This window comes from Miniopterus schreibersii, assembly GCF_964146895.1.
Source record: "Miniopterus schreibersii genome assembly, chromosome: 3".
In the NCBI taxonomy this organism is placed as follows: Eukaryota; Metazoa; Chordata; class Mammalia; order Chiroptera; family Miniopteridae; genus Miniopterus; species Miniopterus schreibersii.
In genome coordinates, this window is record NC_138103.1 from 15,154,555 (window position 1) to 15,170,713 (window position 16,159).

At 44.0% G+C, this 16,159-nt stretch overlaps 1 protein-coding gene across 25 annotated transcripts in view; it reads left to right on the forward strand.

Annotated features, from left to right (window-relative positions):
- The window catches only part of RBFOX1 (RNA binding fox-1 homolog 1), a 1,935,778-nt gene that overhangs the window by 1,866,845 nt on the left and 52,774 nt on the right, over window positions 1–16,159 (forward strand). For all 25 annotated transcript variants that reach the window (XM_081132161.1, XM_081132157.1, XM_081132151.1 and 22 more), the window contains one exon: window positions 11,901–12,033. In XM_081132161.1, coding sequence (XP_080988287.1) covers window positions 11,901–12,033 — 133 coding nt within the window. The remainder of the gene's footprint in view (window positions 1–11,900; window positions 12,034–16,159) is intronic.

Consider the following 16,159-nt stretch of genomic DNA (forward strand, 5'->3'; position numbering starts at 1 on the left):
CAACTAATATGGATTTAAAATGGAAAAAAAGAAAAATTATTCTGAGTCCAGAGCTCTGAATATGAAATTTTCAGGGGCTAAAAATAAGATCCTGTTGATTCCTGGAATATAAAGGGGGCAGCTTGATATAATGGTGCAGGTGTGCATTCCTAGGGGACCCCACTTTGCAACTGGAGCCCTGCCCTCTCATTGTCTGCAGAGCTGGGAGTGAGCATCTACTGACATTCAAATAATTCAAGCTCTGGAATGGGGATTCTTGGTACTTCTTGCATAGAAATGTGTCCAACTGCAGAAGTGGCCACCTCCTCCCTTTACCGTATTTCTCTTCAAAAGTGAATCTCTCTGCACAACACAAAGATGCAGAAAAAGGGAAGCTGAGCTTGTCTCCCATTGGAGGGAAATGAGCTTGGCATAGTTCATTTAAACATGATAATTTAAACAGGTGCTTCACTAAGAACTCCAGAACCATCATTTTCTTAAATCGTGTTTTCATCTACGTAAAAATAACTGTCATGCCCAAAGCTATTTTATTACTACTGGAGAGCTTGTAGGGAGTGTGAGCCAAATGCAGTTTTCAGGACCAAATAACACACCATGCATTTTAGATCTATCTCCTTGGGTTTTGTTGGCATGTGATGTGGATGCCTGACACCTAATCACTTTTTATGGAAAAACAAACGAAAACACAAGAACCACCTCTGTGGGCACACCTGCCCGAGGATATATATTATCCCTATCCTTGGCAAATGCTGCAGGGATCTAAGAAACATTTTCCAACTACCATTTTATTTATTTTTTTAAATTAAAATTTTTTTCAATTACAGTTGACATTCAATATTATATTAGTTTCAGTTGTACAGCACAGTGGCTAGACATTTATATAATTTATGAAGTGAGCCCCCCCATAAGTTTAGTACCGACCTGACACCATACATAGTTATTATAATATTATTGACTATATTTCCCATGCCGTACTCTACATCCTTATGACTATTTTTATAACTGGCAATTTGTACATCTTAATCCCTTCACCTTTTTCACCCAGCCTCCAAACCCTTTCCCATCTGGCAACAATCAGTTTATTCTCTGTATCTATGAGTCTGTTTCTGTTTTGCTTTTTTTTTTATTTTTTGTTTTTTAGATTCCACATGTAAGTGAAATCATATGGTCTTTGTCTTTCTCTGTCTGATTATTTCACTTAAGGTAATATCCTGTAGGTCCATCCATGTTGTCACAAATGGTACGATTTCATTCTTTTTCATGGCCGAGTAATATTCCCTTGTATAGCCAAGATATGGAAGCAACCTAAATGTCTATCAATACACAACTGGATAAAAAAGATGTGGTGCATATATATAATGGAATATTATTTGGCCACAGATCATTTTTAGTTGCTAGTATTGGTTTTACAAAGTTCTCTTTGAGCATGAACATGATTTCATGAGAGGAGCTGGATTCAGGCACAGCTGGAACTAAATTGTCATGGTTACACTAGCGGAGTGACCTTGGCCTAGTCTCTGATATGAATATATTCATGAACAACTTCTCTCCTGTGAGCATTAAATACGATCGTTGTGTAAACTGCCTTTTAGGTTACTTGAGGCATTGTAGCTCCTCAAAGGGCTGATCTTGCCCTTTCTTTCTTAGAAGCCATATTCAGCAGGACTTGAGAAAATTCACCAAAGAAGCTGGTTTGGAAGGTTTATGTTAGTCTAGTGATGGGGCAACTGGATCATTTCTGCACTGTTCTCCTTCATTCTGTTCTCCATGGGAGTTCGGGGAGGGCTCCAGTTCTGACATCAGGCAGGGGCTCCCTAGGTCCAGATGTTTTGTTTAGGGTGTCACTCAAAGGATCAGGACTCAGCGTTTCAAGTCTGGAAGCTGACACTGAAAATGAGATGCCCTCAACACACACAAAATGAGATGCCCTACACCCACAGCAATGCCTTGGCATCATGTCCCCATCCCAGGAGCCACTGCCAACCCCCTCCGAGGGCCTCATGTTCAGGAGCCTCAGCAGCCCTAGAGCAGCACGGGAAATCCAGCCCAGCATAAGGAAGCTAATTTATCTCACTTGCCTTGTTTCCTACCTGGAGAGGCAATTCACTGAGCTTGCTGTTTCAGCCAGCTGTTAGCTAGATCATGAATGATTTAGCAATTGAATCTTTACTGTGTATATGCACTCAATAAAGTAATTATTTATATAAATTATCTGCTTTTTTTCCCATGGCTGCTTGAAAAAAGCTAAATTGACACCAGCACAGGTTTTGTCAAACAAATAGATTATGGCAAATCCCTTCATCCAAATTAAAATATACCTCAGCATTTCAGTTTTGTGTTCAACATTCCTTTAAATGACAAAAAGCACCTTTGCAAATACCTTCTGTGGCCCTGCCAAGTTAAATACTCCCAGATTGAGATTCATTCTCATTTTGCTGAATGAAATGCTACAAAAATCCTGCCCCCAAGGAGTATTGTCAATACCTGTACATAGACGGATCACAAATATGTCTTGTGCGCAGTAAAAGCCTGTCACTGCACGTTGAGCCAGCATAGTATTCAACATGTTGGATTAATCTGACCATTTGTAACCTGGGAGAAAAGAGCCAGCTAACTTCAGGAGGTAAGCAGAAGAGTGTGGCAGTTAGGTACAAACCAAGGCTTCTACCCTCACCCAAAGTTGCAAAGACCTGAATGATGAAAGAATATTTGAGCATGAGCATTGGTTGTGGATTTTGCTGCAGTGTTTTGAATTTATTTTTAAGTTAGGAAACGTTTCTGCTTTGGCAACACCCAAATCGTTATGCAGAGTAAATCTCTGTGTGTTCATTGCATTATTATTTTTATTTTTTTTTGGCAGATGAGTCATTTGTAAGAAAGAGAAATATTTCTAACCAAGTTGTGAGTAAAGCAATAACTGATAACACTCTTAAATCAATTCTGTTCTGAGACAAAGCTCAACAGTACCAAAAATTATGAAAGTTTCTTGCTCTAATCTTCTCTAATCTTGGAGAAAAGGTCTAGCTGAATTTAGTCATAAGGAGCTCATTACTCTGAGGGTAATTAGGTTTGTGTGTGTAACACCGTACTAGTGTAACCTAGGTCTTCATTGCTGGGAGAGTCCATTTCCCTGACATTTTGGGGTTATATATGCCCCCCCATCTCACATCCAGATGTGGAGATAAGCCCCAGTAGAGAAGAGAAACAGCTTGCCTTGGACTCTTATTGGAAACATAAATCAGTAGTGACCCCATGGCCTGTATCCAATTAGTTGAAAAGGAGCAGAGCCCTTCCAGGTGTCTTGAAATCTCAGAACATAAATCTAGAAGGTTAGAAATGGCACCTGCCCCCTCCTCCACTTCTACCCCCTGCCCCCAACAAGGAGCATGTCGAGGTCTCAGGGCGACTTATCAACAGAATTCCCCTACAAGTTAACTCAGCCCCTGATGAATCGTGGGCTAGTTTTTTTGGCTGTGGTAGGGAAATGGGATAGCAGCTCGTACAGGCAATGGGAAGGGAGGAAAACAGAGAAGGTCCTGCCCAAAGCTGGCACGGGATGCCTTTGTGCCAGTTTCCCTGTTGGGGAATAGGTAAGATGAGAGCCTCTCTAGTGTGAAGACACCGAGTTCAGATGACTGGGTGAGATTCTTAGTTGTTCTGTATCTTCCGAGCCCCCCGGGAAAGTAAAGATAGTCACAATACCTGGCTTCTCTGGTTTTGTGAAGAGTTAGTGAGTGACCTGGTGGGTCTGGAGGTTGGCAATGTGAGTAAACACTAGCTGTTGTGTCATGCAGGTGAATCTCCTGCCTTTGGTAGCAGGAAGTTGGGATTTTTCCAGCTGCATTCACCACTTTGCTCGGAATATTCCAGTCATCACTGCCTGAACTTTTAGACAAGTAAGGTCCAGAGTCCCTTATCACTAATGTTCTCACTAAACCAGATTCTCGTAGAATACGCATCCTTCATAAGCAGCATCTTAGCAAGTCCTAGGGTTTCAAGGTGCATCACCCATCTTCCCCTGTAACTGAACCACTTACCACGGCATTCTAGGTCATCTGACAATATAATCCATAAATATTTGAGGGGTTACCTTGGGCCAGGTAACCCTCTACTTGCTGTAGACACAGTATTGAGCAAAATAAAGTCCTCAGGACATCCCAACACAGAGATATATATTGAAGTTCCAATCAAATAAGATGGTAAAAGTCTGATAAGTGGAGGGGGCGGGGAGGGAGTGATATGACAGTGACTGTGATGGCGGTTGGGAGATGGAGGGTACAGTTGAGAGGAAAAACCTTGGAGGAGGAGGTGATGTTGGAACCAAGGTTTGAAAGAGGGAATTAACTCAACCGATGGAGACTGAACAAAAGGCAGAACCTGCAGGAGCACCTGAGAAGCAGCAGCCAGAGGCTGGGGGGAATGGAGGACTTTTAGCCTCACGCAATAAAGATTTAGATCAATAACCTCAGCTTGACCAATATATCTGGTCGGTATAGTGTCACCATCTTTTTTCCCTTCAAAATATATGCATTTCTCTCCAAGTTCAAATCCTTGTCAATCCCTTCGACACATCCTAATCAGACCCATAACAGCCTAGAAACTTCTGGCTAATTTGGATTTGACTAAAACTTTTGTACCATGACGTTATGCAGAGAGATTCAATTATGGTGCGCAATGTTTTGTGAGTAACTACCGCCCATAAAAAGTTAATTAATCAGGGCTGTGTCAATTTCCTCGTGCCATGTCAATTTGCTGCCAGGTAATTAATCACTAATCACCCACCAAGCAGCAGGCCGGGGAACAATCCACGAGCCATTTATTGTCTTTCCCCAAATAAATGGCAGGCACAGCCAGGAAGAAACACATCTTGCCTTTCATAATATTTTTATCGACACTTTTGCAAGTTGTAATAGACTGAAGCAACAAGCAGCTGCAGTTCACTGGAATATGAATATTAAAGAAACAAATGAGTGGAGATTTATAGGACATTGCGTTCCTGTTATGTCAGTTTTGAGATTAAACCGAGCAAATGAACAGTGAAGAATTTCTCTTCCATGTGGAGAATGGTGATTAGACTTGTACATTAATTAGAAATTTTTGTTTTCCTTTTCAATGCATTTCAAATGAGGGTGTCCTATAAGAAACTGTTTGTCCAAAAGGTAGATTTATTCACTTCTAAACAGCAGTATTTAATATCAACATGCATTTTTAAATGAAACAAGAGTCGATCCCAAATGTGTGTTTCAGGGATAAAATATGTGAGTATGAGAACCAGAGATTCCAACAAATTAAGTGGCTCCTTTGGTCTTTTTGTAAATGACTGAACTAACGGAATCCTTTTCCCACCCCAAACCTTGAAATTACTGATTTTTTTTTTTAAATTGACAGCCTTTCCATTTTTACTTTTGACCTAGAACTAAATATGTCCCATCATATTAAATTTCCATGTTATGTCATTTAAACATAGTGACCTAGTTGTGTATAAATTCTGGGTTATAAACCAATTTGATGTATCTTTATTTGAGATCCGCTTTAAGGGAATCTTTTTTGCCATTTGAGTGGGGGGAATCCTCCCTTTTTTGGCTCTTCATCGTGATATTTATCCCACGATGCCCTGCCTCTGACATGGAGCTGTAGAGGACTGTTTATTTCGCCTCGGTATGTTACCTATTATGCTGCTTCTTAATTTACGGTCCAGCGCCTGGAGCGGGAGATCCCCCAAGGGGAATCCCGCAGAACCGCGAGCCTGCTGTGGAAATCGCGTCTGCACCCCCAGAATCATGTCAGCCAGTGCTTCCTACCCTACACTACCCACAGGACCGTCCAACCTCAAATTAGCACCAACATCGCTCGGCCTTGAAACACTCAAAGGCGGGGGCAGAGGGGCGCTGCGGGAAAGGGAGCGGAAGAGCGGGACAAAGGGAGGGTCCCCTCCTCCACTCTGATGGCACACCTTTTCCAGGGCATCTGGCAACCTCATGCAAATTCAAACCGGCGCACAAATGCAAAGAATAATGACCCATTAAAGCGGTTGTATATTTTTATGGCTTTGATACAGAATCTGCCCCCCTGTCGGCTTTTGCATCTGCTACTCTGCCATCTCTCCCAGAGCTCTAAAACTTTAATATGCAGTTTATAACCCTCAAGTATTTTCCACTGGTTTTGTGTTTCTTCTCTTGGGATTCCTGGGCTGGCGAGATGGTCTCATTTGTGTTTATTTTCGAAGGTAAGCACCACGTTGTAAAAGAGATGGCGGGGGCGAACAAGCGTTTGTCACGGTAAATACTCTGCAGGCAGGGCTCATAGGTGGCTGGAGGTGGGGGCTTCGTCTTTGAGGGGGAGACAGGCAAGGAGCAGTTGACATTTCAGTAAATGGCTCATTTGGCTGGTTGATACACCCACACGTCTTCCATTTTAAAATGTTGATTTTCCTAGATACTCCAGCACATCACAGCATGCCTCTTGTTACATCCCTAAAGTTTCCGTTTCATTGAGTTCCAACGTATAGAAGGAGCTCCTTCTTCCCGAGAATGGAGATGGTTACTCCACTCAACTCCCCCAAAATAGGCTCTGGGTATAAATCTATCTGAAGGTTGGGAGTGGATGGGCTGAGGCTGTTGATGTGTCAACAAGATGCTCAATTGGTATTTGCTCCAAAAAGCTCTTGCCCTGTTTGCTTTGAGAGAAACTCATTTTTAGCTTATGAGCTAAATCCAATTTTCGTTGCAGTGATACCAGATTTTTCACTTTGATTCATGCTAGATAAGGTTTCAGAGGGAACCTTTCCAGTATAATGAACCTATGGCTTTTTCCCTCCCCTGTCTCTCTTTCCTCCTGCCAAGAACCAAGGATTTATACTGTATCCACAAAGCAGCCTGTGCTCTTCCCATTGTTTCCCATTGATGGCCTGCTTACATGTTTATTAACTTGAAGTGCAACTAGGAAAAAAAATCAAACTCCAGCATTGGGGTTCAGAAACACCTCGAATTTGCTACCTTTTCTTTCTCATATTGTTTTTTAATGTACATTTACAAATATTGGGCAGGTTGGCAGGTTTGAGACTTTTATTGACAACGATTTGCTCCATTCCAGAAATGGAGAGGACACTGTGAGTTTCCATTTGGCAGTTTGCATTGGGTATATTAAACATTTATGGCTCTCTTACTGGATCCAAACTCCAGAACCGGGGCCTTGGTAGATGACATGATAACTTCCACTCAACAAAAGATAAGTGTCACGCCACCAAGTGCGTGCATAACAAGATGCCTCCTTCCAGAAGGTCCAAGGACAAAGCCATTTTGGTTTTGTTTAATCTGTATCTGAATCATGTATTCAAGTATTTGCTTCAGAGGCACAGTTAACCATGTCCCAGCATCTACAAGCCAGCATGCCTGGTGGGCAAGTGAATAAAAAGGTAGTTCCATCCCATGTTGAGTCTAAAGGAAGCTTGACGAACCCTTGTGGCTTTTTTGCCCTTGAAATTGACTATGTGTCTAAGTGGGAGGAGAATAGAGCCGTGCTATCTGAAGCTAGCCATTGGGGACACCCTCTAATGGAGGTGGGGAGGCACATAAGAGGCACAGCTACAAATAAGACAAGTTAAGGATTCTAAATATTGTTATTTTCTGTTGTTCCTTGTTGCATAGATTTATTGCATTCGGAGACTGTGATTTGCTGGGCTTCCAGGAAGCATTGTCTAGGCTATCTGAAGGAGGAGACTTTTAATAGGTTGTCACCTGCCTGGAAGAAACGTTTAAGCCCTTTTTCCAGAAGAGGAAACTGATCTTCAAATCCTGACACTGCAGCAAGAGAAGTGAATTTAAATGAGTTGAGGGTTTGCAATAATACCAAGTCCAATACATGTATCCGACTTGTCTCCCTTTTTATCAGAATCAAAGATATTCCAAGTCTGGTTGCTATTTCTGGGCCAATAGAGCACCTAGAAGTATGGGGGCAGAAATTATTTTTATAAGGATCGTGATTCAGATCCAATTGTGTCATTAGCATACTGTTTTGCCTGGAGAACCTGAGCAGGACACGTTGTACAGAAAGATGGAAGGTAAAGAGGTAGAAAGAAGGAGACTGGCATTGTGCAACCACCCAAAGGTGTCCAGGCACAATCTCAAGTATCTGATAGCTGCTTTGCACCAGGCAATCCTATAAATCAGCGAGTAGAGCAGAGGAGATCACTGTCCTCACAGAGCTTTCATTCATTCCAGCAACAGCGAGTCCTTCAATCCTGGGATCCAAGCTGCTTGACTGCTAATAATGTTTGTAATAATGTTGATGAGGTTCAGTAGGAACTTAAATCTTGTGTATATCAATTACCCTGTCCTAAAATGGGTTTTGTGATACTGTATGTCATCTTGCTTAGTCGCAGAACCTATGGATGATGTTGAGGACTTCCTGTACCCCAGGGGAGGTTCATGGCAGCCTTGTCCAGAAGGAGATTAAAAAATAAAGAGAGGAAGGAAGGAAAGAGCTGGAAGGGAGGATCTGGAATAAGAAGGAAGGAAATGCTCGTTAGTCATGATGACTAACTAGAGACTAAGAGGCCCCTTGGCCGGCCCTAGACTGTCAACAGGAAAGAGAGCTGAGCAAACCATCCACCTGGGAGACTCACCTGTTTTCTCCATGAAGCTTCTGGTCCAAAACATGATCTATGGAATCACCTTATTTTACCTAAGGGGACCTGGCCTCCCCAGAAGGTGATATTTATTTGTCTCCTTCCCTGTGTTCCTTTAACAAAATAAGAACCCCTTTAATTTGCTCTGTGTAGAGAAGCCCAAAGAGACTTATATTAAGACCCATAAGTGCCTTACCCTGGGTCGGGAAGGACATTTTCTCTCTGTAGCAAACAGGGTGCAAGGGGAACCCTGGCTCTGCACTTTAGCAGCCTGTGCTCCCCTCTCTCCACTGCCGAGCTTCTGTTTCATGTTATCTCCCAACATCTAAATCTTCCAAGAATTATTGTAAGCCCTGCTTGTCGCTGAGAGGGATCTTGTCTCCCGCTCCGCACTGTAGCCGGCGATAATGAATGGGTCAGCATAATTACCGTGTTTTCTCACACTGGCAGCCAGCTGCTCTGCCAGATTGTGAATTTTTCATTTTCTCTATTTCAAAATCCAGGGCGTTCCAATGAAAACTTAATATTTGAACTGTGGCGAGACAGAGTCGGAGTCAAAGCCCCGCTCACTCATTTTCTCCCCGGTCCTGAAGCAAACATCTCATATCTCATTACTCCTGGGCTTTTGCGATATTAGAATTTACCACTTTCCCTGTTAAGACTGACACCTCTCCACGATGTCAAGCACAATTATTTAAAACCGCAGCCAGGAAATGTGAGCGCTGGGGGCTGGCAGGCTGAGAGTTAAGTACAGCTGCACAATTTGTTTTTACCAATAAAAAAGAAGGTTACCCATAGCCGGTATGGCCTCCTCAGACACAAATAGAAAGATGAAATCATTCTGGCTTGCGCACCAATCCCAGCGTTTTACCCTGCTCGTGGGAGGACCTGGTAGAATCCGTGAAACAGGCCGCTGCTCACTGTCAGGAGCACACAGAGAATCCCAGTGACAGCCAGGCCGTCTTCCCTTCAGGTCCAAGGGTTAGAGTCCAATCCGTGCAGTTGCATCGGGTGGTCTAGAGTTGAGGGTGACTTCTGGGGGATGTCCTCTCCGCTCCCTGCCCCCTGCCCCCTGCCTCCACCATGCGGCACAGACGTACTGCCCGAGGGCTGGGAGGAGAGGGACCAGATGGCCTGGAGTGCTTCTGCTCCTCTTGGCAGTTTGGAGACAGAGTGGAGACCACTTTGGCACAACAGGAAATACAACACCCTGAGCGGTGAGGGGTTTCACAAAGAAGAGTTCCTGGAAGACTGAAGTGTGGGTGTGTTGAGTTAACGAAGTAAAAGAGCTGCCTTGGCCACAAGGCCTTTCCCAGCGTTTATGTCGAGTCAAGAGAAACTCGGTGCCCTCCCAGCCTTGTAGGTCACAACCTTGTGTGAAACCCCAGGGAGGTGGAGCGGGATGGAGGGCTGTGGAGGGGGAGGAGACCCACTTCACCCTGGCTCCTCTCACCTGCCTTCCTCTCCCTGGAAATCCTCAAAGCTCCTGTTAGGTGGGCGGGATCAGAGAGGAACATGGGGCCAGGAGACAGGGTTTGCTGGACAGTGTGCCCATCATTTGGCTGGACCGCAGCCCACGGCTTCATTCACCTGGTCATGTGGTGACATCATCAGTGCATTCTTTGCAGTGCCCAGTATTTAGAATGTACCGTGGATAAAACTGGGGGGCTCCTGTTGTTGACTTGGGGAGGCAGGAGGAGGGGCAAAGATGAATGGGAGATGGAAGGAGGCCCCAAGGAGCTTACAGACTAATTGGAGAGATAAACCTAACAAGTGATTGACTTTCCTCTTCTCAAAATGAACAGCAGAAAGGGTGGGTGTTCCACAAAATAGAGTGCCCGGTAAATGTTCGGGCGAGCTGGGCTAACTCCGTTAAAGTGCTTCCCTCACTGTAGGGCTTTCTGAGCGTTCAGTATAGATCTACTGGGCCAGCGGTTTCCCAGAAAAGCGTCCCCTCCATGCGCTGGGGTTTGGGCAACACTGCCCGGTGTTTAATGGGATGGGACAAGTGTGGGACGCATGGTGAGAGCTCGGGGGGATTCAGAGAAGCGGAAGGAGCCGGGAGGCAGAAGCAGCTTCCTGAAGGCCTCCTGGGTTAGGATCTGCATGCTGTGGGAGGAAGGACATCCCAGGCAGAGGCAACAGAGTTAATTATCAGGGGTCTTAAACATCATGCTTAATTTCCCTCTTGGCTCCTCACCAGGTTATCCTGCTCAGAGAATTTCCCCCCAGGGAAGAAAACTCGGCCCACACTCTCTCTCTCTCTTTTTTTAAAAAATTTATCTTTACTGTTGAAAGTATTACAGATGTCCCCCTTTTTCCCATTGACCCCTTCCACCCCTCACCCACTCCCTGAGAGTTAAGTTCCCAGAATTCTCTGTCATTGCTGTTGTTGTGTTTTATAAGCTGCACAAACGGTTAGGGGGCTGATGGGACGTTGGGAATGATTTGTTTCTTGGAGCATGAGGCGTATGTACACTGAAGATGCATACACATGTCTGTAGAAACACTGTAGTTCAGAGCACAGCTTTTAAAAAGCAATATATGTACATAAAGGAAAATGTGGGAAATAACCAAAAATGGTATGGCGAAAAGCTGTGATCAGACAACGAACATCCATGCAGTCAGTCCCGGAGATAGGTATGAACACACTGAAATATGAGGGTATTTGTATATATAATTATATACACACGAATATAAATATGTGTATGCATACAGTCACATATGCATGTACACCTGCACATACACACACATGTATGTTGTTTTCACACAATGTAGACATATTGACTTACACATCCACAGATGCATATACATGCACATGCATACATACATATATATTGTATGCTCAGACACATATATAAATATATATTACACACTAGACATGTGTGTGTATATGTATGTATGTGGGTGGATGGATGGATGGATGGATGGATGGATGGATGGATAGAATAATGGATGGATACACAGACAAGTGTTGAGAACACATTGCACATGATATTGCAACCCACCTTAAAAAAAGTGCAGTAAGCTTTAACCCCACTTTCAAGAATTCTTTGTCAATGTTTTCCACTTAGCACATTCTCTCGGGCACGGGGACCACCGCCTTAACTAGCCTATCCTCTCTGGAATCAGACCTTGGCCTTGGCCTCCACCCCTGGCTCCTGGAAGTGTGTGTGTGGCGGGTGGGAGTGGGGGGCAGGCGTCCAGCCTGGGTCCCCTCCCTGGTAGGGGGTGCCTCTGAACACCCTGCCTTGCTCTCTCCTCTCGCCCGCAGTGCCCGGCTTTCCGTATCCAGCTGCCACCGCCGCGGCCGCCTACCGAGGGGCGCACCTGCGAGGCCGCGGCCGCACCGTCTACAACACCTTCCGGGCCGCGGCGCCCCCGCCTCCCATCCCTGCCTACGGCGGGTAAGTGGGGCTGACCCGCCCCAGGGCCCCGGGCGGGCCTCCTGCACCCCCCTTCTGTTTGCGAGAGCGCATGCTGTCTTGACTGCCCCCCAGAACGCCCAGCATGCAGCCCGGCGCGCCTGCAGTGGATGGAGCACCTTGCAAAGAGTATTGAAAAATGAGTGTCATTTGTCCTGTCATGGTCGGTGCCTTTAAGCATTCTACATGTCACATGTTGTTATGGAAATGCTCCTTGAGACTGAATGCTGGAGAACAGAGAGATGGTTACAGCCCAAGATGTATTTCTGGTGATTGCAAACATCTGGTTATTAAGGAGGTTGGATCACATTTGCCCCTTGAATCTGACCATGGAGGGACAGGAGGTTTTCAAACATCAAAATCACTGGTGTGGTCTTGCCCCCCCTTCCTGACACCCTGAGCTTCAAGGTTTAGGAGCCTTTGGCTGGGAAGAGAAAATTAGGTGTGCAGACAATGCAAACATTCAAAAGTTCACTGAAATTGGAATTAAGACGTGTTTTAGCTGGATTTTCCAAAATGGCAATTGTCTTTGTTTCCCCTCTGCAAGGAAATGCAAATCCATAGGCTCCCATTGCCAGTTTGGTATTTCTGTGCATGGTCCTTGGTATTGCCAAGTGCATATCAAGGAATGGTGGTGAATGCTCAAAACAAAAAACGGAACTGGTGTCGTGAGCTACGACCTTGAGAGGCTACCCTTTCTCTTTCCTGTTAAGAGATTCTTCTAGAACATTCCTGCACACCCAGAGTCAGGGAGAGAGAATGTCTCTGAGGCAGTGGTCCTCCAGGGACGTTTGGAATATCTGGAGACATCTGTGGTTGTCACAACAGGAGCTGGGAGGTGTGATGGCATCTAGTGGGTAGAGGCCGGGGATGCTGCTAAACACCCTACACTGCACAGGACAGCCCCTCCGCCCAGTCATAGGGCCCTAGATACCTACCAAAAGCGCTGCTCTAAGGAAAACTCAGTAATGCCCATGAAAGTCTGGCAGGGTTAAACACACTTTTTTATAGCTCTGTTGCTTCTAAATCTTTTAGAAAATCAGAATTAGCCTAGATCATCTCTCTATTAGACTGAGTGAAATATTTATTTATATCTCACCTATTGCAAAAGACAGCATTTGAAGTGCTTCGGAAACGAATGCAGTGAGACAAAGTTAAGACTGTAAAGAAATAAAAGCAGATGAAATCATCTGGAAGGGAAAATAAAGGCAGGGAAATAAGGCAAAGTCCATTGTTTCTGGTGTTGTCATTAGAGTTAGGTCAATTCCAAGCTTCTTAGTGGACAAGACACCACCAAAAATAACAAAAAATTGTACTAGAATGATGGATTGTCCCTAAATTCTCCCCACCCTCCAAAATGTACCTTCGTGCCCTAAGCCTCGTGTATCTGACCATGTGATATAAGGAATTACTGACAGTACAATTATTATCTTCAGCCCCCACAGTATTAAGCCCATTTTCTAGATCCAGGAAGGCAGAAATAAAGACTTGTTATTCCCAAGGTCATATAATGAGTTACGAAGAAGAAAAACAAAACCAGTTACCCACTAGGCTCATGTGATTACTAAAGCAAGATTCATAAGCCATAAATGCAAAATTGCATGTTTATACCCCATTAGTTTGTCTGAAAATCATTATCTTGGTAGCTGGTAATTGTAGCTTTCTGGTATAGGTACTCTCACTATCTCACTACTATATTGAACAGAAAAAAATAAAGTAAAATTATATGGCTTATCCTCACATGAACAATTTATAAAAGTCTCAGAATAACACACCTGTTGTAAAATTGAAATTTGCTAACTTGTAATGAACTTGTTCTCTATGGGGAGTGACCATGCATAACTAATTAATGCCACATTTGCCAGGGAGAGACAGAGGCATCTCCAAATGGTGAGCCAATGTATTTGTGACTGCTTCGGACATGATTTAATATGAATATTCCAGGGTATTTCTAATTATTTTGTTTATAATGATGGATTTTGTCTGTTGCTGACAATATTGACTGGCATTCTGAACCCACGTTTAGTAATAGGATAAAATTCTTAAGATGGGAGGAATAGAAAGGGCAGAGGGCTAGGGGCGTGTGTGTCCATGTCTGCAAGTTCTCTGAGAGCAAAGTGCTGGTGGAAAGGAGGGAATTCAGCTAGTTGCCTGGAGGTTTAGCTGGATTACGAATTGGCTGGAATGCATTGGCTCCGAATGCAAAAGTATGAACCCAGCATCTTAAATGGTGGGTTCCCTTTTCCTCTGGCTTGCACTGAGGACGCTGAGGCAAATGGTACCCTGGGGGGAATTTCTTCCAGTTGGGAACAGAGATTGCCATGTGAGCTAACAATTTCAGTAAATGCGATAAGTGATAGGTAGGGTGTTGTGTGAGCAACAAGGAAGGGCTTGGGTGTTTAGAGAAGGCTTCTAGAAAAGAGAAGAGCTATAGGACACATTTATGGCCAGTCATTTCCTAAATTCCCACCCTAAGATCTCATTCTGCCATTCTCCCTCACAGCCAGTGATCCCCATCTTTTCTAAGACATCGACTAGCAAAGTGCATTTACTAAGAAAAAAGTGTATTTTCCTATTGTCACCGATTGAAGAGATATCTAACTGCCAACTTAAACCTCTGTTCTTCATCAGGTATCCAATATGACTATACTTTGTTACTACAAGTCCAACCAAAAGTATGTCATTTATCTGACATCCATATATAGTTTCTGTATTGTTTTTCCCCAAGAGATTGGAAAGAAGTCCCACAGCCCCTCCATGGCAGCTTTTGTGGAGCCACGGTGATCCTTGGAGTATCCAACATCAACATAGTTATCCAGGAGGGTGCACCAAGGAAGCCCTCCATCCATCCATTTCCTTTCATTGACTTGGTTTTCCTCTCCACATCCTGATATTTCCTGAAGTCCCTCTCTGCAAGTAAAGAACATAGGTTATGGCGGGGCCCTATCTGTCTTTCTCACATAGCTAAATAGAAACTTCTTGGGACATTAAAACATGATCATTCCTCAGGGTCTGGCGGTGCAGGGGGTTCTGCTTGGACAATAAAGGGATCATGGAAATGAATGCAAAATCTTGGACTGAGACAGCCAAACCTCTATAGATTGCCAACATTAACTGAGTAAGAATGAGTGATGAGTTAGAAATCTAGTGTCCACACAGTCTACAGGGTTGTTACAGTCCAAAAAAGACACTTTTGGGGCAGATGAGATTGGCCCCCCACTATTCTACCTCATGCTGCCCTGGGTAGCTGACTCAACCTGTATAGGTACAGTTGCCTTAGCAGGAGAGCAAAGACTAGGTCTGCCTCCATTGGGTTGATAGAAGAAGGGATAGGAGATCCATGTAAGGCTATAACTTAGTAGGGTCCATCATATGATGTGAGTTTAGTGAACTGTAACTACTGTTGTTGAAGTTGATGCAGTTACTGCTCCTTTGTCTCCCTCTGTATTGCATCACTTACTCCTTTGCTGGAGGCACTTGCAGTTCACACATCTGCATTCCCCACCAGCCATAGAGATGGCTTTGGTTTGCACAGAGCACTTCCATAGATTGTGAATATGTAGGTTGTAAATAGAATATTAACTAGTGAGCAGTCTCAACAAGAGCTGAATGGATCAAGTTTTCCTTATTTCTTCTTTATTTGATCCTGGAGTTAATTTTAATAGAGGGGCCACAATGTCCAGTCTGTCTTTCTGTGAATCATAGTTGGGAGAAATTACCCATTGGGTAATTGCCGTCAATGGAGCTTTCAGACTGATGATTTGTGGATGAAGATGGAAGGTAACCACCGGACTCAGTACTACCTCTGATGTTAGATGACAGCAACTAAACCCCATTCCTTCCCAAAGGAACCTCATGAGATTGGCCTCACCAAGTTCCTGTTCTTAATTAATTAGTTAATTAATTATAAAATAGCTGCTTATTTAACACCTACTATGTACCATGTACAGTGTATGGAGCTACAGTAGAGTGCTCTAAGGGAGCATCATAGGAGATTTTAAAAATTATTATTCTAAGCTAAGCATCCAGCATCTGCTCTAGGGTTTTGGTCTTGGTTCTCTGGATACCTCTAAGAAAGGCATTCTGCACTTTCTCGGGTAATTAATTA